General features: G+C 43.4%; 1 protein-coding gene across 1 annotated transcript in view; it reads right to left on the bottom strand.

Moving 5' to 3' along the window:
• The window catches only part of SLC12A8 (solute carrier family 12 member 8), a 121,855-nt gene that overhangs the window by 9,964 nt on the left and 89,122 nt on the right, over positions 1-22,769 (bottom strand). The window contains exons 10-12 of the mRNA XM_057737828.1: positions 17,220-17,865; positions 7,350-7,444; positions 6,680-6,797 (exon numbers count right to left, since the gene is read on the bottom strand). Coding sequence (XP_057593811.1) covers positions 6,680-6,797; positions 7,350-7,444; positions 17,220-17,865 — 859 coding nt within the window. The remainder of the gene's footprint in view (positions 1-6,679; positions 6,798-7,349; positions 7,445-17,219; positions 17,866-22,769) is intronic.

Raw genomic sequence — 22,769 nt, 5'->3', positions numbered from 1 at the left:
TATTTTGTCTGATGTTAACATACTCCAGCTTTGTCTGATTTATCTTATGATGATGTATCTTTTTCCATCCTTTTGACTTATTTGCGTCTTTACACTGAAAGTAGGTTTCTTATTGATAGCATATAGTTGGATCATGCTTTTTTATTCAATCTGACAATCTCAGTGTTTAGACCTTTTAATTGGGAGTGTTTAGACCATTTAAGATTAGTGTGGTTGTTGATATGGCTAGGTTTACATAAACCACGTTGCTCTTTGTTTTTGGTCTATTATCGTTTTCTCTTTTTTCTAGTTAACTTTGATCTGAGTATTTTTAATTCAGTGTTATCTGCTTTATTGACTTAGTTGTAATTCTTTGTTGTGTTAGAGGCATACCTCATTCTCCTGCACTATGTCTTATTGTGCTTCTCGGTATTGCAGCTTTCACAAGTTGAAGGTTTGTGGCAACCCTGCATCAAGCAAGTCTATGAGGGCCTTTTCCCCAACAGCATTTGCTCATTTTCTGCCTCTGTGTCACATTTTGGTAATTCTTACAATATTTCAAACTTTTTCATTATTATTATATTTCTTATGGTGATCTCTGATCAGTGATCTTTTTTTCTATTTGTCATTTATTTTATATATATTACTGTATATATGGCATCACACCCCAACCCACCCCCCCAATCCCCACTTTCCCCTTTGGTGTTCATATGTTTGTTCTGTACATCTGTGTCTCTATTTCTGCTTGCAAACTGGTTGATCTGTACCACTTTTCTAGATTCCACATATATGTGTTACTAGACAATATTTTTCTCTTTCTGAGTCACTTCTCTCTGTATGACAGTCTCTAGGTCCATCCACGTCTCTACAAATGACCCAATTTCATTCCTTTTTATGGCTGAGTAATATTCCACTGTATATATGTACCACATCTTCTTTTTCCATTTGTCTGTCCATGGACATTTTGGTTGCTTCCATGACCTGGCTCTTGTAAATAGTTCTGCAATGAACATTTTGATTGGGTTGTTTATTTTCTTGACATTGAGCTGCATGAACTGTTTATATATTTTGGAGATTAATCCTTTGTTGATTCATTTGCAAATATTTTCTCCCGTTCTGAGGGTTGTCTTTTTGTCTTGTTTATAGTTTCCTTTGCTGTGCAAAAGCTTTTAAGTTTCATGAGGTCCCACTTGTTTATTTTTCTTTTTATTTCCACTACTCTAGGAGTGGATCAAAAAAGATCTTGCTGTAATTTATGTCAAAGAGTGTTCTTCCTATGTTTTCCTCTAAGAGTTTTATAGTATCTGGCCTTACATTTATGCCTTTAACCCATTTTGAGTTTATTTTTGTGTATGGTGTTAGGGAGTATTCTAATTTCATTCTTTTACATGTAGCTGTCCAGTTTTCCCAGCACCACTTATTGAAGAGGCTGCCTTTTCTCCATTGTATATCCTTGCCTCCTCTGTCACAGATTAGTTGACCATAGGTGCACGGATATACCTATGTGCTTTCTATCCTCTTCCATTGATCTATATTTCTGTTTTTGGTCCAGTACCATATTGTCTTGATTACTGTAGCTTTGTAGTATAGTCTGAAGTCAAGGAGTCATTCCTCCAGCTCCATTTTTTTCCCCTCAAGATTGCTTTGGCTATTTGGAGTCTTTTGCATCTGCATACAAATTTTAGGATTTTTTGTTCTAATTCTGTAAAAATGCCATTGGTAATCTGATAGGGATTCCACTGAATTTGTAGATTGCTTTGGGTAGTATAGTCATTTTCACAATATTGATTCTTCCAATCCAAGAACATGGTATATCTCTCCATCTGTTTGTGTCATCTTCGATTTCTTTCATCAATGCCTTATAGTTTTCTGAGTACAGGTTTTTTACCTCCTTAAGTAGGTTTATTCCTAGGTATTTTATTCTTTTTGTTGCTATGGCGAATGGGATTGTTTCCTTAATTTCTCTTTCTGATCTTTAGTTGTTAGTGTACAGGAATGCAAGAGATTTCTGTGTGTTAATTTTGTATCCTACAACTTTCCCAAATCCATTGATTAGTGCTCTAGCAGTTTTCTGGTGGCATCTTTAGGATTTTCTATGTATAGTATCATGTCATCTGCAAACAGTGACAGTTTTACTTCTTCTTTTTCAATTTGGATTCCTTTTATTTCTTTTTCTTCTCTGATTGCTGTGGCAAGGACTTCCAAAGCTATGTTGAATAGTAGTGGCAAGAGTGGACATTCTTGTCTTGTTCCTGATCTTAGAGGGAATGCTTTCAGTTTTTCCCCATTGAGAATGACGTTTGCTGTGGGTTTGTCGCATATGGCCTTTATTATGTTGAGGTAGGTTCCCTCTGTGCCCACTTTCTGGAGAGTTTTTAACATAAATTGGTGTTGAATTTTGTCAAAAGCTTTTTCCGCATCTATTGAGATAATCATATGGTTTTTAGTCTTTAATTTATTAATGTGGTGTATCACATTGATTGATTTGCATATATTGAAGAATCCTTGTATCCTTGGATAAACCCCACTTGATCATGGTGGATGATCCTTTTAATGTGTTGTTGGATTTGGTTTGCTAGTATTTTGTTGAGGATTTCTGCATCTATATTCATCAGTGATATTGGTCTGTAAGTTTCTTTTTTTGTAGCATCTTTGTCTGCTTTTGGTATCAGGGTGACCATGGCTCATAGTATGAGTTTGGGAGTATTCCTTCCTCTGCAATTTTTTGGAAGAGTTTGAGAAGGATGGGTGTTAGCTCTTCTCTAAATGTTTGATAGAATCCACCTGTGAAGCCATCTGTTCCTGGACTTTTGTTTGTTGGAAGATTTTTAATCACAGTTTCAATTTCATTACTTGTGATTGGTCTGTTCATATTTTCTGTTTCTTCCTGATTCAGTCTTGGAAGGTTATACCTTTCTAAGAATTTGTCCATTTCTTCCAGGTTGTCCATTTTATTGGCATATAGTTGCTTGTAGTAGTCTCTTATGGTGCTTTTTATTTCTGTGGTGTCCATTGTAACTTCTGTTTCATTTCTAATTTTAGTGATTTCAGTCCTCTCCCTCTTTTTCTTGATCAGTCTGGCTGAAGGTTTATCAATTTTATTTATCTTCTCAAAGAACCAGCTTTCAGTTTTATTTATCTTTGCTATTGTTTTCTTTGTTTGTATTTCATTTATTTCTGCTCTTATCTTTATGATTTCTTTCCTTCTACTAACTTTGGGTTTTGTTTGTTCTTCTTTCTCTAGTTTCTGTAGGTGTAAGTTTAGATTGTTTATTTGGGATTTTTCTTGTTTCTTGAGGTAGGACTGTGTTGCTATAAACTTCCCTCTTAGAACTGCTTTTGCTACATCCCGTAGGTTTTGGATTGCTGTGTTTTCACTGTCGTTTGTCTCTAGGTATTTTTTTATTTCGTCTTTGATTTCTTCAGTGATCCCTTGGTTATTTAGTAGCATACTGTTTAGCCTCCATGTGTTTGTGTATTTTACAGTTTTTTTCCTGTAATTTATTTCTAATCTCATAGCCCTGTGGTCAGAAAAGATGCTTGATATGATTTCAATTTTCTTAAATCTACTGAGTCTTGATTTGTGACCCAAGATGTGGAATACCCTGGAGAATGTTCTGTGTGCATTTGAGAAGAAAGTAAAATCTGCTGTTTTCAGATGGTATGACCTATATAAATATCAACTAAATCTACTTGGTCTGTGTCATTTAAGTCTTGTGTTTCCGTATTAATTTTCTGTCTGGATGATCTGTCCATTGGTGTAAGTAGGGTATTAAAGTCCCCCACTATTATTGTGTTACTGTCAATTTCCTCTTTTATAGTTGTTAGCATTGGCCTTATGTATTGAGGTGCTCCTATACTGGGTGTGTGTATATTTATAATTGTTATCTCCTCTTCTTGGGTTGATCCCTTGATCATTATGTACTGTCCTCCCTTGTCTCTTGCAACATTCTTTATGTTAAAGTCTATTTTATCTGATATGAGTATTGCTACTCTGGCTTTTTTTTTTTTTTTCCATTTGCATGGAATATCTTTTTCCAACCCCTCACTTTCCGTCTGTATGTGTCCCTAGGTCTGAAGTGGGTCTCTTGTGGACAGCACATATATGGGTCTTGTTTTTGTATCCAGTCAGCCAGTCTGGGTCTTTTGGTTGGAGCATTTAGTCCATTTACACTCAAGGTAATTATCGATATGTATGTTCCTATTACCATTTTCTTAATTGTTTTGTTTTTGTTTTTGTAGGTCCTTTTCTTCTCTTGTGTTTCCCACTTCGAGAAATTCCCTTAGTATTTGTTGTAGGACTGGTTTGGTGGTTCTGAATTCTCTTAGCTATTGCTTGTCTGTAAAGCTTTTGACTTCTCCGTCGAATCTGAATGAGATCCTGGCTGGGTAGAGTGTTCTTGATTGTAAGTTCTCCCCTTTCATCACTTTATATATATCGTGCCACTCCCTTCTGGCTTGCAGAGCCTCTGCTGAGAAATCAGCTGTTAACCTTATGGGAGTTCCCTCTTATGTTAGTTGTCCTTTTTCCCTTGTTGTTTTTAATAATATTTCTTTGTCTTTAATTTTTGTCAGTTTGATTACTATGTGTCTTGGCGTGTTTCTCCTTGGGTTTATCCTGTTTGGGACTCTCTGTACTTTCTGGACTTGGATGGCTATTTTCTTTCCCATGTTAGGGAAGTTTTCAACTATAATTTCTTCAAATATTTTCTTGGGCCCTTTCTCTCTCTTTTTTCCTTCTGGAACCGCTATGTGAATGTAGGTGCATTTAATGTTGTCCCAGAGGTCTCTTAGGCTGTCTTCATTTCTTTTCATTCTTTTCTCTTTATTCCGTTCCTCAGCAGTGATTTCCACCGTTCTGTCTTCCAGGTCACTTATCCATTCTTCTGCCTCAGTCATTCTGCTATTGATTCCTTCTTGTGTATTTTCAATTTCAGTTATTGTATTGCTTATCTCTGTTTGTTTGTTCTTTAATTCTTCTAGGTCTTTGTTAAACATTTCTTGCATCTCATCCAGTCTTTTTTTGAGGTCCTGGATCATCTTCACTATCATTACTCTGAATTCTTTTTCTGGAAGGTTGCCTGTCTCCACTTTATTTAACTGTTTTTCTGGGGTTTTATCTTGTTCCTTCATTTGATACAAAGCCCTCTGCCTTTTCATTTTGTCTTTCTTTCTGTGATTGTGGGTTTTGTTGTGCAGGCTGCAGGATTATAGTTCTTCTTGCTACTGCTCTCTGCCCTCTGGTGACTGAGGCTAACTAAGAGACTTGTGCATGCTTCCTCATGGGAGGAGCTGGTGGTGGGTAGAGCTGGGTGTTGCTTTGGTGGGCAGAGCTCAGTAAAACTTTAATCCACTTGTCTACTGATGGGTGGGGCTGTGTTCCCACCCTGTTGGTTGTTTGGCCTGGGGCAACCCTGCACTGGAGCTTACAGGCTCTTTGCTGGGGCTAATGGAGGACTCCAGGAGGGCTCATCCCAATGAGTACTTCTAAGAACTTCTGTGCCAGTTTCCTTGTCCCACAGTGAGCCACAGCCACCCCCTGCCTCTGCAGGAGACCCTCCAACAGTAGCAGGTAGGTCTGGTTCAGTCTTTTATGGGGTCAGTGCTCCTTCCCTCTGGGTCCTGGTGTGCACACTACTTTTCGTGTGCCCTCCAAGAGTGGAGTCTCTGTTTCCCCCAGTGCTGTGGAAGTCCTGCAATCAAATCCTGCTGGCCTTCAATCTGATTCTCTGGGGATTCCTCCTCCCATTGCCAGACCCCCAGGTTGGGAAGCCTGACGTGGGGCTCAGAGCCCTCACTCCAGTGGGTGGATATCTGTGGTAAAATTGTTCTCCAGTCTGTGAGTTGCCCATCCAGCAGTTATGGGATTTGATTTTATCACAATTGCACCCCTCCTACTGTCTCACTGTGGCTTCTCCTTTGTCTTTGGATGTGGGGTATCTTTTTTGGTGAGTTCCAGTGTCTTCCCGTTGATGACTGTTCAGCAGTTAGTTGTGATTCCGGTGCTCTCACCAGAGGGAGTGAGTGCATGTCCTTCTACTCCACCATCTTGATCTAGACTCCTGTGATCAGCAATCTTTAATGTTACCATTATGACTTGAAGAAGGCTCAGATGATGGTTAGCATTTTTTAGTGATAAAGTATTTTAAAATTATGTACATTGTTTTTTTAAGACATAATGCTGTTGCACACTTAACAGACTACAGTATAGTGTAAACATAACTTTTACATGCACTAGGAAACAAAAAAGTTTGTGTGACTCACATTATTGTGATACTCCAGTGATCTGGAACTGAATTCAGAATATTTCCAAGGTATACTTGTATTTTAGTAGTTGCTTTAGGGGTTGTAGTACATATTTTTAACTTATCACAGTCTACCTTTAAGTGATATTTCAGTACTTCAGACAGAGTATAAGAAACTTCCAACAGTATATACCTGTTTCTTCCCTCCTGCCCTTGTGCTATTGTTTTCTTCCACTGTACTTCTATGTGTCTTATAAACCTCACAAGTTATTATTAGTTTTCATTTGTTATCATTTATGTGCATGCCATATTTTTCCTCCTAGACTGTCAGCTCCTTGAAAGTGGAGTTTGTATCTGAGTCAGTACTGGCATTTAATAGGTGTTCAAAACATACTTTTTTCAATAAATGCTAAAAGAGAAGAAAGGAAATGGTGGCAAAATGCTCTCTTGCTTACCAAGGTGAAGCCCGGGACTGGTCCAACCAATGTAGAAATACACAATGGCAGCAACACCCATGCTCACCAGCGTATAGACCCACTGGATCACAAACATGATGAGAAGAGACCCAACAGCCTGTGGAAACAGAAGAAAGGGCAAGTCAGCTAATGGTTTAAACACATGGTCAGCAAGCCACACGGCTAGGGCCTTAAGAAACAACAGTCCTCTCAGCTACTTCTGAACACTATAAAAGTCTGAATAATTGAAGTTCACTCATAATTCAAAAAAACTTCTCTAAAGTAGAGATTTGAGAAGACATCCTCCTGAAAGTATCCTCTAACCAAAACAGTCAATAAATAGATATTCTATTTTAGCTCCTTGTCCTATTCCTTTCTAGGAGAAACAAATTAGAGTAAAATGATGCTAATATGGTGTATCTAGAAATTTTGTGATCCAGAGTTTATTAGAGATGATTATTTAAAAAGTAAACCACTGATTAAAATAAGTGGTTCATTAAATGTAACCCTGCCATATGTAGCCTCTTTTAAATTCTAATATAACAGGCAATTAAATCACACTGCTCCTAACGAAGACTCTCCTCTTTCCTCCCCTAACCCCGACCCCAAGATCATACATGTATCCACCTGAATTAAGTCTCAAGGACAGGTGCGATCAAAATGAACTTACCCCCAACAAGGAGACCCAGGGGTTGCATATGAGAGTATAGAAAGAAGTTGGTCTCTGGATATCTTGTTCCTGAAGCCTGGACTTTAGGAAGAAATCTGCAAAATAAATGAGCCAAAATCCTTGGTTACTAATTTGTTACCAAACCCTCTAGTGTTTTTATTAGTAAATATCTATGAGCTCCTATTCTCCAGTTTTATAACTCAGCCTTAAAGACAACTTCCACTCACCTCAGCCATTAATCCCCTTGGCCACACCTGAGGCTTGACTTTCCCAGAAAGCTAACACCTCCTAACTCATGATTTTGATCAGTCTACTCACATCCCATCACCTCAGTCTCTTCTCATTTGCTCTGCTGTCTCCCACCCCAACTATTCACAATCCACAGAGGGACCTCCAGTCAACCTGCCCTAGTATATTTTTGCTTCTTATCACCTATCTCCTCTTTTCACTACCCTCTTACCTTAGCTTAGAGTCCACGGTCCAAGACTATTAGCAAGCACTCCCTTGGATATATCATCCGCTTCCACACTTCAGCATCACTCAGAAGTCTTATACCTGGTCAACTCATTCTCCTACTCTCTGATGTAACAAATTTACAACCTCTCCTCTCAAAAGAGAGCTCTTGTATCCCCTCATCACTAAATCTACCAACCCACTTTCATCCGTACACTCTCTTCTGCCTTTCCCTTTTCAGAATAGATGAACAGCCCCAGCTCCCACCTAAGGCCCCTCCCTACATTTGTGCCCTGCTTAAGGATTTTGCTTTTAAATCAATTTTTCCATCCCCTACTAAATCATCCCCATCAAATACAAATATACTATAATTTCTCCAAACTAAAGAAATACCTTCTGGTCACCCCCTAGCTACTGTCCTACTTTTTTGTCTCCCTTATAGCATAACTTCTCAAAAGGATTGCCTATATGGTTTCTACCTCCATTGTCTCCTCAACCTACTTTTAGGATTGTATATACCGTCCCACTAAAACTACTCTTCCTAAGGTTGTCATGACTTGAATCTTTTTAAATTCAATGATCAACTCCTCATCTTACTTGACCTTTCAGATAGTATCTGACACAAGTGATCACTTTCTTCTTATTGAAACACATTCTTCTCTTGGTTTCTAGGATGTGTCAGTCTCCTAGTGTTCCTCCTATCTCACTGCCCACTTCTTCTCAGTCTTCTTTTCTGGCTCACCTCCTCCTTCCAACCCCCAAACATTGGAGAATCCCAGCATTCATTCAGTCCTCAGCACTCTTCTTTATTGCAGTAGGTGTGGCCATGTGACTACATTCTCACCAACAGAATGTGAACACAAGTGGTGAGTGCCACCAAAGTCTTTGAGAGAGTAGGTGTGCCTCTTCTCTGTGCCCGAAATCTGAACATGGTAACTCAGTCTTGGTTTTGCTCATGACAAGGACCTAAGGGCTGGTAAAGTCATAAAAATGGAAAGAGCCTGGGTCCCTGAATCAATGCCTGGAGGAAAGCCTCCCACCGATTTGGAACATCCTTCCTGGACTGTTAGTGCAAATGAGAGATACATTTCCATTGTACTTGAGCCACTATGTTTTCGCTTATTTGTTGTAGCAGTTTGGCCTCCCTTAATTAATATACCGCCAAACAAGCCTTAGGTCCTTCTCTTACCTCTATACAATCTATTCCTCATGAAGCCAGTGATCTTCTTAAGGCTGGATCTGATCATATAACCCCCTAGCTAGAACCTTCAGTGGCCTTCTGCCACAGTCACCATGGTGTGCATGGCCCCACACAGAACTGACCTCTGCTTTCCTTGCTGTACCCATCTCCTACCTCTCTCCCCCACCCAATCCTCTCCACTCACTGCTGGACTTCTCTTGTTCTTGCAATTTGCCAATCCAGTTTCCACCTGTAGCTTCATACATGCCATTTCCTCTGCCTATAACTCTTCCCCCACATCTCTGCATGGCTCACTGTTTTATACAATTCAGCTCTCCATTAAAATATCTTCTTCTCAAAGAGATCTTTCCTGACAAACCTATCTGAAGCAGAACCTGCCTCCCCACCCTAGTCTCCAACCCGTCATCCCACTTTATTACTGACCACACTGACATCACAGTATGTGTGCTTGCTTGTTTATTATGTGTCTTCCCTGCTAGAAAGCAAGTTCAGCGACAGCAGAGACCTTCTCTGTCTGGTGAGCATGTTCCCCATGCCCAGAACCTTAAACAGTGCTTGGAATGTAGCAAATGTCCCATACATCAGGTGAAATGGATGACAAACCATCCTAGCCCCTGGAGGAGTCTTCATCCTCTCAACATGTCTGCCTTTCCCTCACCATATACTTTCAACTACTCTACTTATCTTTTATAAGTATAAGACACCTCCATACCTTGAGGGCAAGGACGTCTTTTGTACGCCAAATCCAGGCATGTAGGAGTTTGTGAATATGAAGTGCTCAATAAATGTCTCCTTATTAATTGTGGATTAAAATAAACTCTGCCAGAAGACCTAAATAGACATTTCTCCAAAGAAGACATACAGATGGCCATGAAAAGACGTACAGAAGCACATGAAAAGATGCTCATCCTCTCTAATTATTAGAGAAATGTACATCAAAACTACAATGAGGTACCATCTGACACCAGTCAGAATGGCCATCATTAAAAAGTCTACAAATAACAAATGCTGGAGAGGGTGTGGAGAAAAGGGAACCCTCTTACACTGTTGGTGGGAATGTAAATTGGTATAGTCACTATGGAAAACAGTATGGCAGTTCCTCAAAAAAAACCTAAAAACAGAGCTACCATATGATCCAGCAATCGCACTCCTGGGCATGTATCTGGACAAAACTATAATTTGAAAAGATACATTCACACCAATGTTCACAGCAGCACTATTTCCAATAGCCAACACATGAGAATAACCTAAGTGTCCACTGACAGGTGAATGGATAAAGGAGGTGTGGTGCACATACACAATGGAATACGACTCAGTCATAGAAAAAGAACAAAATAATGCCATCTGCAGCAGCATGGATGGACCTAGAGATTACCATACTAAGTGAAGTAAGTCAGACAGAGAAAGACAAGTACCAAATTATATCATTTATATGTGGAATCTAAAATATGACACAAATGAACTTATCTACAAAACAGAAATATACTCACAGACATAGAGAACAGACGTGTTTGCCAAGGGGGAGGGAGGTGAGGGAAGCATGGATTGGGAGTTTGGGATTAGCAGATGCAAACTATTATATATAGAATGGATAAACAACAAGGTCCTACTGTCTAGCACAGGGAACTATAATATCCTGTGATAAAACATAATGGAAAAGAATATGAAAAAGAATGTATATATGCATAACTGAATCACTTTGCTGTACAGTAGAAACTAACACACCATTATAAATCAACTATGCTTCAATAAAATAAATTTTAAAAAACTCTGCCAAGGTTTATGCCTGATTTGAATTGATGGCTCTATTACTTTTTCTTTTGTTTAAAGAAGAAACACTGTTAAGATTGTTTTTGATTACATTATATACTTTCAACATGCCTGATGCATGATTCATTTTTTTAATCACAGGCTTAGTGAAATACAGCTGCTCCACTGGTTATTAAGAGGAAACACTATTGGTGAAGAACTTAGATTTTTGCTTCTCTGAAGTTTGTCAAATGTTAAGCTCACTCTTTCAGACTTGACCTTGATCTTGCACTAACTCAATTAGACTGTACCCAAGGGAGTTGTGTTTGTGTGTGTGTTTTCTGAGGAACTCCAGGGAGAGTCACAGGAAGGGGTGTGTCTTCCAGGCAAGCACAGTGCAGTTTTACACATCAGCAATGCAAGGGAGAATTCAGGCAAGGATGCTCAATGACTCTGAATAGGTATGACAATACGGGCGGACAATTATTCAGAATTCTGAACAGCTATGGTTTCAAAACCCTTCCAAAATGACTGAAGGAAATTTTTTTTTCTTTTCAAGGATTATGCTGGAAGAAATAAGTCTTACAGACTAGTGGTGGGAGGAGACAGTTTCCCATGTTAGAAATACTAGAGTAACAACTGGGAAGGCAATTTTATCAAGCTTTAGTCACAAAACAAACAAACAGGTAAGCAGAACCATGCATCAGGCATGTTAAAATATCAAATATAATGAACATAATGCATAACATTAAATTGTCTTCTAAAATCTAGTGGTATGTCTGACATTTCTATGTTCACAAAACCCATGCAGATACAAAGACTTTAAGCATGAAGGGGGAAAACAATTATGCCAATTTTTAAAATCATGAATTCAAATAATTTTATAGAAATTACTTAAAATCAACATTAAACCATCTCTGGAAATGGACTCCACATCTTTATCAGGATAAATAAACATATAGTTCTAGCTGGCATGTACAAACCAAGAATGTGTGTTGATGTGATCCACAAAGGATCATATTCCAAGTTCATGTGGTATCTTAACATGTTGACCCTACAATCTTTTAACCACTTTCCAAATGCTGCACATTTATTCCTAGGTTGTCAACGGCACCAACAGAGCGGCTATGAGACTCTCGTACGTATTTACGGTTTGTTGCTTGGTTTAGGGTTTTTTCCTTGAGATACAATTCCCCCAAATAGATTTACTTAATCAGAGCAATTGGACAGTTTTATATTTCTTGTTACATCTTGAAAGCTCACTCTCCAGAAAGAATGAACCAGAGGGCCTTCCAGCTACCACAATGTAAAGAGGCCAGCGAATCCTCTCCAGGAGAGAGAGGTAAACAACGAGACAAAATCAACCAAAACAACCACTTGGGGCTCTAGACCTTTACCAAATGGAGACAATAAATTTAGAAGTGTTTATTCGTCCAAACCTGCTGCGGCCCAGAGTCAGGACAGGGCGCGTCTACGGCCCTGCTCCCGGGCTGCTCCCACCCCTCCTCAGTGCCCCCCAGCACGGAGCTGGCCCCGGTACGTGCCCGGCCCGGGGGCGCCCACCCACTGCCAGCGGGTCTGTGTGGGTCGGGAAGCACAGTCGAAGCTGCGGCTCTCCAGGCTCCCCTGGCTTTGACTGTGGCTGGCCTGTCTCAGGCTCCCCGGGCAGGGGGATGTGGGGAGCCGTCGTCCTTCTACGGCTCTCACGTGTCTAGGATCTTTCCCTTAAACTTCTGGCTGGCCCACCGCTCACCTCAGCTGGGTCCACGCCCTCAGGCTAGCAAAGCTGAGGATTTCCCCATTCCATTCTCTACTCTGCTCACCACATTGAATTTATAAAGGCACAACCCACAAGTTTGCTCCCACTGGCAGCAAAACTGCTGATTTCTGAAGAAATCATGGCCAAAAACCTCCCATATTTGATGAAACAGTTTAATCGATAAATCCAAAAGGAATGAATCCACTGCCATCGCTTCCAGCCATGTGTACGTACACCCGATGCCCACCGGCCTACTGGTTTTTTCATCTAAATTCTTGACAGCTTCATAGATGTGCGACGATATCTTAACGGTGGTTTCAGTTGGACTCCCTTAATCAATACCATGGCCTAGTTCATAACAGACACTGGCCCCAAGCAGCATTCACTTTGTGTAGTGCTTAAGAACACAGGTTCTAAAGTGAGACAGACCTGGGTTCAAATTCTCGCTGTCTCATATCCTTAGCAAGTGTTTAACCTCCCTAAGCCTCACCTCTGCCATCTGGAAAAAGGTAATAATGATGCCTGGATCTGAGCTGAGCTGAGCTGAGCTCTGTTAAGTGACTGTCTCTGTGCCAGGCACGTGGGACAGGCTCAATAAACGCTGCCTGTTTTTAGCTACGAACAACATTCAACACTTAACCATAAAAGTTAGTTTGTTGAATGCACAGTGAGTGAGTCTGGAGATTGGTTTTTCAAATGTAAATTGTATGTTCATCCCTTCTGACCTCACTTTAGTAGAATCTGGATTTGGACCTTCCTGTTTTTAAAAATAATATGCTTTGGAAGGTATGCTTTTATCAGTTGTGTTTGTCAGAATAATTGTTTCCTTCTGTGACACTATGTGGTGCAAATGTTTTTTATTTCTGCTTAATCAGATCCTTTTTGTCTTTGATGATGTCTTCAATAGTCAGAAATCTCTCGTTTGCAGCTGTTATATAAGGAATTGGTGGCTATATAAGGTATCAAATACAGCCCCAAGTTAATTTTTTCATCCACTTGCTCTCAGCAATATTTATTCAATAGTGACTTAATTCTTATTATTTTAAGGCATCTGCTTTGTCACGCGTTAGGCTCTTAGTTTACCTCCTTCTACTCCACCTTACCTGTCAACATTTAAAATTTTTATTTGTACAATTGTTCATCAACTTAATTAGCCTTTACTGAGTGTTTGTCGATGCCATGTACTGTGTGGGAACATTGTTGATGAATACAGGGTGGAAAGACATGGTTTGTGACTAAAGGAAACTCACGGGCTAAGGGCAAAGGGATAAAACTAATATTTCTTTTCCTTAAGACAGGCAGACGAGGAGGCCTGAAGACAAACAAGTAAACAAACGTATAAAACAACGTGAGAAGTGTTTATACCGTTAGTGCGACGCAAATGTTATTGCCTGCACAGGAGGGGAAACCAGCGAACCTTCTCAGAGGGAGTTTGAAAAGTCAAGTGGTTTTTAAACCTTAAGTTGACCTTTTTTCAGATGGAAGGGGGAGGTGACGCAACGCGCAAAGGCAGGAGGCATAAAGAACATGATGTGTTTGGGGCACGTGTCTAGGTTGTAGCTGGACATACGTACACGGCAGCTGTCTTGAGGACAGTGGCAAGGAAGGTAGGGCAGGGCAGGACTGCCAAGAACCTTGCACATCACAGCAGGATGGAAGGTATACGATTCCAATGAAGGTTTTTAAGTAAGAGAGACATGATGAGAGTTTTATTTTAGAAACATCATTCAGTGAACAGTGAAAAGGAGAAGCAGGATGTGGAGGAATCTGAAGGCTGGAGATGAGTGTGGAGGTTACAGAGTCTGGGCGCCAGACGGCAAGGGGAAGGCAGCAAGGGGGGAGGAGGGGGAGCGGTCGACAAGAGCTCGGGACATGTCTGAGCTCGGGCGACCTCCGTGACGACACGTTGCACACTGACCACACCTCTCTCCCGATGACCCACCAAGAAACCAGAAAAGGAATTAAATAGGCATAAACCCACGAACACAAGGCGAAGGAGAGAGGAAAGATGAAAACAAGTCTTGGAAGGTGGAGAGCTGACGGGGGAGTGGTGACGGACGGAGCAGAGCCAAGGAGGACGAGTGCTAGGGCCCACGGGGAGGGTGCTGGCGAAGAGCAGCCCCGTGCACCCCAGGAGACCCCACGACGTTCGGCACCAGGGAGGACCCGCCCCTGGGAAGCGATGTGGAGTAGGGGACTTGCTGCGAGACTGCACACGAAACAGCTGGACATCAAGTTCATCAAGGTCTGGCCATTTAGCGACGAAGTAACTCCTCTTTGCCTGACCCCCTCCCCAAGGTATGTGGGGGTTCCTCTGAAAAAATCAACCGAGAAAGGGCCTGAGCTTGGGACACCAGGCATATCAAAGAGTGGAGGGAGAACGGAGCTAGAAACTGCGGGACCTGATAAAGTCCGTGCCCTAAAGAGTGGAGTGCCCCCAGCTTCCCTATGTCACCCGGCTCCCTGAACACAAAGGCCATCTGGGGGGCCCGCAGGAAAGAGATTAAAGGACTTTTCTCTGGAGGAACTGAAGAGCCACAGAGGAACCTCCAGCTAATCACACTTGGGGGTCCTCCCAGGAAAAAGCCAGCTTCTTGATCATTCTACAGTGAGATGCCCCAACCAGTAAGCTCTGCCCACGATGCAGGTCTTCTAAACAGCTTTTCAGTGCTTACTTCTAAACAGGAAAAGAAATCAAAAGATCAACAGACACTTCAGTTAAGCCTCCAATATAAAAGAGAGAGAGTGAGACCAAGCCAAAGAGGAAAGAATCTAAGGAACATGGGGCAGGAAAAGACTAAAGGGAGAATAAGTAATAGTATCAGAAAAATAACATAAGCATGATGCCCAGAAAACAAGAATAAGATGATGTTCAAAACAATTTTTTTAAAGATAAAGACAAATCAGGCTGCAGCCAAGAGCTCTCGGGAATTAAGAACAGGGTAGCGATGGTACAGACTCACTGTTACCCAGTCTCCCCTCCTCCTTAGGGAAAAAGCCCCCCATGACTGCATGTGAAGCAGCAATACAACCAGCTAAAAAGACGCTTCCCGGCCTCTGAGAATACCTGGAGAGGCACGCGCGTCCCATTCAGATCTATGCAGCCAGGGACAACACTCAACAGTACACGTCAGAGCAGTCTCCTGGGGACACCACAGCGGCAGGCACCAAGGTCTAGACACTTCCGACCCCGAAAAGCCCTGGATGCTGGAGCCCGGCATGTAGTCATCCTGCAGCCACTACCAGACTTCCAGAGAGCTCTCACAGTGCCTGCTCCTTCAGGCTTCCAGTTCCCCGTTCCAAGTGCACGCAGGGCTCATCTGATTAGCTGAGCCTCGATCCTGTGCCTGAACTCTGGCTACAGGGGAGGCTGGAAAACTGAGTATCCGACATTTTCAGTTTTAAGTGTAAAAGGCTTGCTTTGCCTCCCACTGAGACTCATAACACTGGAAATTCTTCAAACATAGGGAGGTCATTCAATGCTGAGTAGGAACAAAAAAAAAATACAGAAGTCTACCATAATATTACATCCCAAGAAATCTTGTTCCCTGGATATGACACAAAAGCGTGCTAGAGGAATTCCAAGACAATAGCTTTGCAGCAGGCTTGATGAACTGACAGTGGATCAGGACAGGAGTTGTAGACAGAGGGGAAAAAACAAAAGGATATGATAAATTTCTGAAGAATTCGAGCATTTGGAAAATAACATTGACAGCCATTTGCCGTATCCACCAGAGCACGTAGAGAAAAATGATGACAGAAAACCAAGCAAATAAAAAACCAGGAAACAGAAAGAGTTGGACAAAAAAGAAAAGGTAATCATAGTACAATATATGGCTCAGAGTTAAGCAATATCTACTTAATCATGAAAATATGAATGTTAGCTATTAAATTAATTTTTTAAATGTGATGCAGTTATACTGGGGACATTGGATGAGAAATCAGAGTGGCATAAATGGGCTAATTATTCATTTCTCGTAATAGGAAATGTAGAGGAAAGTACCAGGCTTCAAACATGGCTGTGCAAAGTATCAGCCCTGAGGTGTCTCTGTGATCTCACTGGGACCCAGGGTCTTCACTGGTAAAACAGAAAATGCTAACATCTATTGCATTACTTGCAGTAATATACGTACAGCACCTAGAATACGGAAGACCAAAAAATTCTGAGTTCTCTCTTTCTCTTGGAATTTCTCATGCCCTGGAAGCCTCCCTTTGAGAGTCTCTCCCTGTGTCTCTGTGTCTGCAGATTTGAGGAAGCGAAGAAAAGCTGGGCTCCTTAAGCACACCTCCTTTCTCTCCATCCCCTCCTGCCTGGCTTGGGAGATTCATCTTCCAGAGACAAAACACACTGAGTCCTTGCCAGGCAGTCTGTCAAAACACATTTCCACTTCCCTTGGAAGGAGAAACTGGTTTCATTCATGTTGTCTGATTTTTGAGTAAAATGAAATTAATATTCAATTATTAGTCACCGCTCCCAGCTCGAACGTACAGGAGGAGATAGAAATTTCTGTTTAAAATTAACGATCTATACCAGAGTAGAATTACAAACTCAACTGAAAACGGACCATAACTTCTAAAAGTAAATGCCAAACAAAATTAAGAAGGATTTTAAACCCAGCTATAAAATGAACTAAGGAATTGAAAGAGGGTTGTGATGACTGAGTCGTCACCCAAGTTAGGAGACCCCAGTTGATTCCAGAGCACCCACCTTCTGCACGCGGCCTGGGCTGCTTACGCGGCTCAGGGATGAGCTGCTCTCCACAGGCTCCTGCAGGCCGAGCCCCTTCACCCCTGGGACTCTGCATGTTCCCGCGGGGCCCCAGCCCCTCCCAGGAGGCAGTGGGCCATCCGTCAGAGCCTTCGGGAGGGAAGGAAGCAGGGGGCCTGAGGTCCAAGAGGAAGCTCTCTTGGAGGGTTTGCTTGCTGGCCTTATTGGTCTTCCCCTTCTGAATCTCTGGGATCCTGTGGCTCTCTCCTTCCCCGGGCTGGCTGCTCTCAAGCTTCCTGGTTAGCTGGAGGAGCTGGTCCATGTCCTTGGTGAATTCCAGCAGAGTGCTCTCAGAGAGGCTCCGGGCAACGCCCCCAGAGCCATAGCCGGGAGCCTCCTCCAGGGGCAGGTGCTCCGAGCAGTGGCGAGCTTCCAGGCCCTCCCCGGGCACCGAGGCGGGCACCTGCGGGAGGCTGCAGGCGCCCACGGACAGGGAGAAGAAAGAGTAGTCCACCGCGATGTATGTCAGCATGAAGCTGACGGTGACGATGGGGGCCAGGACATTCACCTGACCCACGAGGACAAAGGCCATGGTCACCAAGCTGGTCAGGCAGATGGCAGCTACAGGTGTTTTATTTGGCCCTTTCTGCAGAAACAAAAATAACATGCAGACCATGACATTTCAGAAGAAAATCACATTATGTGATAGAAACGCAACTCACAGCGGCTCAGCCACTTCTCCCATGTGACTCTTGGTGTGTTAATAACGGTTCATCTGCAAACCCGGGACGGTGACATCCGCCCCACGGGGCTACTGTGAGGGCAGAGCTGATGTGGGCGCCCTGGCGCACAGCAGGCTCCTCACACAGCCGCGAGGCCTTAGTTGTGTTAGTGACTGCCAACGGGGGGCAACACTCCAGAACACGGATTTCACAAATATTTCTCCTTCAGTCTTTCAACGGGTCTTTAACGCCAGCCTTGGAAAGCAAAGGGGTGCAAAACTGATTCTTCCCATGCTTCAATGGAGAAAATCACCTTAAGTTGAATGGCAGACCCCGGAAGACACCGCAGAATCCCTGCTGGCTGAGATGGGAGAACTCTGACCCTAGACAGGCACGTGCTCTCACACACATTTACGCACGTCTGTTATTAACAGAGGGGAGTATGGTGACTTTCAAGAGGACAGGAGTGGAGAAAACACGTTAACTCTGTACAGTCTGTCACCCCACAGAAGCTATCCCTCACAGTCACTGACCTAGCTCTTGGGCCAAAAGCAACAGTCCCTTCTCAGTCCTCACCCTCCTTGACCTAAGGACTACATTGGACCCAGCTGGTCACTCCCGGTCTCCTGGCTTCTCTTGGTTCGTGTCCTCATCATTGACGGCTCCTTAGTCTCTGTCGCTGGCCACTCCACATCTCTGAAATCTGCACCTAGAGCAATCCCTAGCTCCATCTTCAGACCCTGGCTCTCCTCTCTGTTCCCCCTCTAGGATCTCAATCAGGCTCATGGCTTTAAATACAGGATTGATGCTCTCAGCTCCCAAATTTGAATCTCCAGCCTGAGATGTTCCCCTGAAATCCAGACTTAAACATTCAACTGTCTACTCCACATTTCTGGTTGATGTCTAATAGGATCTCAAACCGAATATTTCCAGAACCAAACTGCTGACCCTTCAGTGTCCTGCCTCTCTGAACCCACTCCTCTGTAGCTTCTCCATCTCAGAAAACGGCCATTGCACCCTCCTCGCTGCTCAGTCAAGCAACCTTCTTGACGCCTCTTCTCGCGCGCTCATCCTCCTCCAGTATATACTGTCAGCCTCACTCTCGGGACAGACGCAGGCTCTAACCACGGCTCCCACCTCCTTTACGCCAGCACTCTGCACCGGGAGGGGCAGGCCACCTTCAGATCTGACCTGTGGCCCTCCCAGGTGTGTTCCTCCAAGTGCGTTCCGCTTACTGAGGGCTGGAACAGAGCGCAACCTTCAAAGTCACAAGGTGAAGACGGCAAAGTCACCACTGGCCTGAGTCTCTGAGGATCAGAGGCCCTACTGACTTGAAACACCTTCCCTAGAACCTCAGAGTAAAAACAATTTTTTAAAGGGGTAAAAATACACTGTACTGTTTTTGAAAATTACATTTTGGGGTATATTTGCTACAGCTGTTTAGCATATTCTAACAATAAAACTACCAAGAATAACGTAAATCCTCATAAACGAACAAAAACTTAAAAGGAGGGTCTCTTAGGTAAGTGGAAGGCAGTCTTAGGTAAACCGTAGGAAATGCTAGTGGTCCAGGACAGGACTTTGATAAGGGTGGGTTGTAAAACGATAAAATAGTCACCATGAACTTCTGTTACCAAAAGACACCATAAAGACACGTCACAGAATGGGGAAAGATACTTGTAACACACGTAACTGTTAAAGGGTGATCCAGAATACACAGAGAAAATCATTAGAAGACAGACAACTCCCTAAAGAAACTGTGCAAAAGAGTGTCTATTAAACACATGAAAGATACGCAGCCTCATCCGTAAGCAGACTGTGGTGAGACACCCTTCAGCACCCACCAGACTGGCAACATTAAGTATGGGAATGGGCACACCTACTCCCTGCCGACAGGAGTGCAAACCAACACAACCACTTTGGAAAAAGAGCTTGGTGTCATCTAGTAAGTGAAGATACACACACCTTACAACTGAGCAATGCCACTAACAGGTACGTGGTCTGGAAGAACATACGCGAACCAGCCCAAACGAGCATGTTCGCTGCACTGTCCGTGGCAGCCCCAAATGGGGACATGTCAGGACAGCAGAGTGAGTGAATAAATGGCAGCAGAGGAGGAAACGCCGCACAGAGATGATAACAGACAAGTCTCTCTACAAGCAAAATGTGCACAGATCACAGAAACACAATGACACACGAAAGAAGCATGCCACCTTTACGTGAAGTTTGAAAAACAGGCAGAACGGACCTATTGTGTTTAGAGATACACATGGAGGCTGCCCTCGAGAGCTGGAGAGCCACGGCCCCTGGGCCAGACCTGGCCGCCGTCTGTTTATGTGTGTCCCCAAGCTAAAGGTGGTTCTACATCTTTAAACAGTTGGGGGGGACATCAAAGAAGAGTAATATTTTGTGACACCTGAAAATTACATGAAATGCTAATCTCAGTGTCCACAAATAAAGCTTATTGGAAGACAGCCACACTTACCCCATTAGGTATTGTCTGCGGCAACTTCTGAGCTGCAACGGCAGAGTTGAGTAGTTGTGACAGAGACCATAGGGCCTGCAAAGCCTAAAATATTTATTATTTGGCCCTTTTCAGAAAAAGTTTCCTGATTAAAACTACAAAGAAAGCAAGGAAATTATCACAGGAACAAGGAGAGTAGGTTCCACAGTGAGAGGGATGGGGCTCTGGCCAGAGCGGGAGCGGGGAGGGCGGGTCAGGGGCTGGGCGTGCCCTCAGGTGAGGGTCACACGGTGCGCACCTCACAGTCACTGTTTACACTGCTCATATTGGTTTTAGACCCTTTTCTGTATGTTGACTGTATCTCAAAAAATTTTTAACGTTTCCTTTCCCCCCACCCCCCATTAGAAAAGAAAATGTACTAGTAAAATTTAATCGTATGGGGACTTCCCTGGGGGCGCAGGGGTTAAGAATCTGCCTGCCAATGCAGGGGACGCGGGTTCGAGCCCTGGTCCAGGAAGATCCCACGTGCTGCGGAGCAACTGAGTCCGTGCACCACAACTACTGAGCCTGTGCTCTAGAGCCCGTGAGCCACAACTACGGAGCCTGTGTGCTGCAACGACTGAAGCCCGAGGGCCCTAAAGCCCGTGCTCTGCAACAAGAGAAGCCACCGGATGGAGAAGCCCACGCGCTGCAGTGAAGAGCAGCCCCCGCTCGCCACGACTAGAGAGAAAAGCCCGTGCGCAGCAACGAAGACCCATCGTAGCCCTCTCCCCGCCAAAAAAATTAATCACGTGTAAAGACACTTGGGAAAAAAACGTTCCAAAAGGCAAGGGACAACCAGAGAAAATACCTGTAATACGTGTGGCAAAGAAACAGTGTCTATCAATTGAGAAAAAAAGACCAACAAGCACAGAAAAAAATATATACAAATAACTCAGCAGAAAAGATGTTCCGCATCACTCCTAATAGGAGTCAAGCAGATCGCAAGTGTCTTAAGACGCCATGTCTCACCACACAACCGGCAAGAACTCACATCGGACCACAAGCTGTAGACGGGCTCACGGGACACTGTGGTGCTCAAGCAAGAGTGCCAATGGAGAGCCACGTGCCCTGTGTCCAGACAGGCACAACTATAAACTAAGCTCACAGCTGTTAAATCAAGTATGGCCTGTCTTCCTTCCCTGGCAAATATACCTTCAGGACGATGGGGAAGGCCAGGTTCACGTTTAGAATTCTTGCACTCCCCGGAGCTCCTCACTGCAGGACCCAGCTCACAGCCCGCCCAGCACCTCCCCCTTGTCTTCCTAGACCACGCCGTAGGGGGCCTCACACCCACACGTGGCCCTCAAAAGGACAGGTTCGGGGAAGATGCCCTGGCAGAGCCGGGGTATGGGCTGGGGGACATCTGGGCAGCGAATTCCAGGGTGTAGCATACCTGGGCCACAGTCTAGGAGGTGGGTATGGGATCTAGACGGGCAGGTCCCCTTGACCTCATGAATTTCTTAGAGACCAGAACAGAACCCTATAAAGCAGCGTCTCCTGGCCTGAAGCTGACAGTCATGACGGCTATTGGGAAACAGGGACTCTCGTTGATTGCTGGTAGAGGAACAAAACAATACAAACTCCACGCACGGTGTCTCAGCGACGTCTGCTACCATTGAAAACGCACGTACCCCGTGACCAGCAAATTCACTTACAAAAATTCATCCTGCAGATACATCTACCTGCACATGTACAAAATTGTACGCACACACACACACACACACACACACACACACGCACAGGAGTATCCTTTGTAGCACTGTTCACCAGAAGCCGTACTATCTATAGGGAACTGGTTAGTAAACTATGACATAGCCACGTGACGGAAAAAGAATGAGACAGTTCTCTCTATATTTATGTGAAAAGACAGATTTCCAAGCTACATGAAATGAAGGAAAGCAAAGTAGAGAACAACGTACACAGAACACCACCTTTGTAAAAACAGAAGAGAGCAGGATCCATGAAAAACTAATAAAACCAGCTACTGGCACAGCATGGATGCAGACGAAGAAAGAGCGGGAGGACCCATGACAGGAGCAAAAATTCTCAGGGTGTACCTTTTATATCATTTTTAGTTTTGAATCCTGTACGCTTATTATCTAACAAAAATAAATGAAATTAAAATAAAATAAAATAAAATAAAATAAAAGGCATACACCACATGGAAGGGAAGGCCCTAGAGATGATACCCGTTTGCCCTACCTGCCCATGCTGACTGGTGGGGAAGAAGTGGAGGAAGGTAAAGGCTGGACTTAAAGGTGACTTGTAACCACGTGGCCTCAAACAAGAGGGGGGATGGGGACGGGAAGGGAGTGCGGAGGC

This window comes from Hippopotamus amphibius, chromosome 6 (assembly GCF_030028045.1).
Source record: "Hippopotamus amphibius kiboko isolate mHipAmp2 chromosome 6, mHipAmp2.hap2, whole genome shotgun sequence".
Taxonomy (NCBI): Eukaryota; Metazoa; Chordata; class Mammalia; order Artiodactyla; family Hippopotamidae; genus Hippopotamus; species Hippopotamus amphibius.
This window is presented reverse-complemented; position numbering and strand designations above follow the sequence as displayed.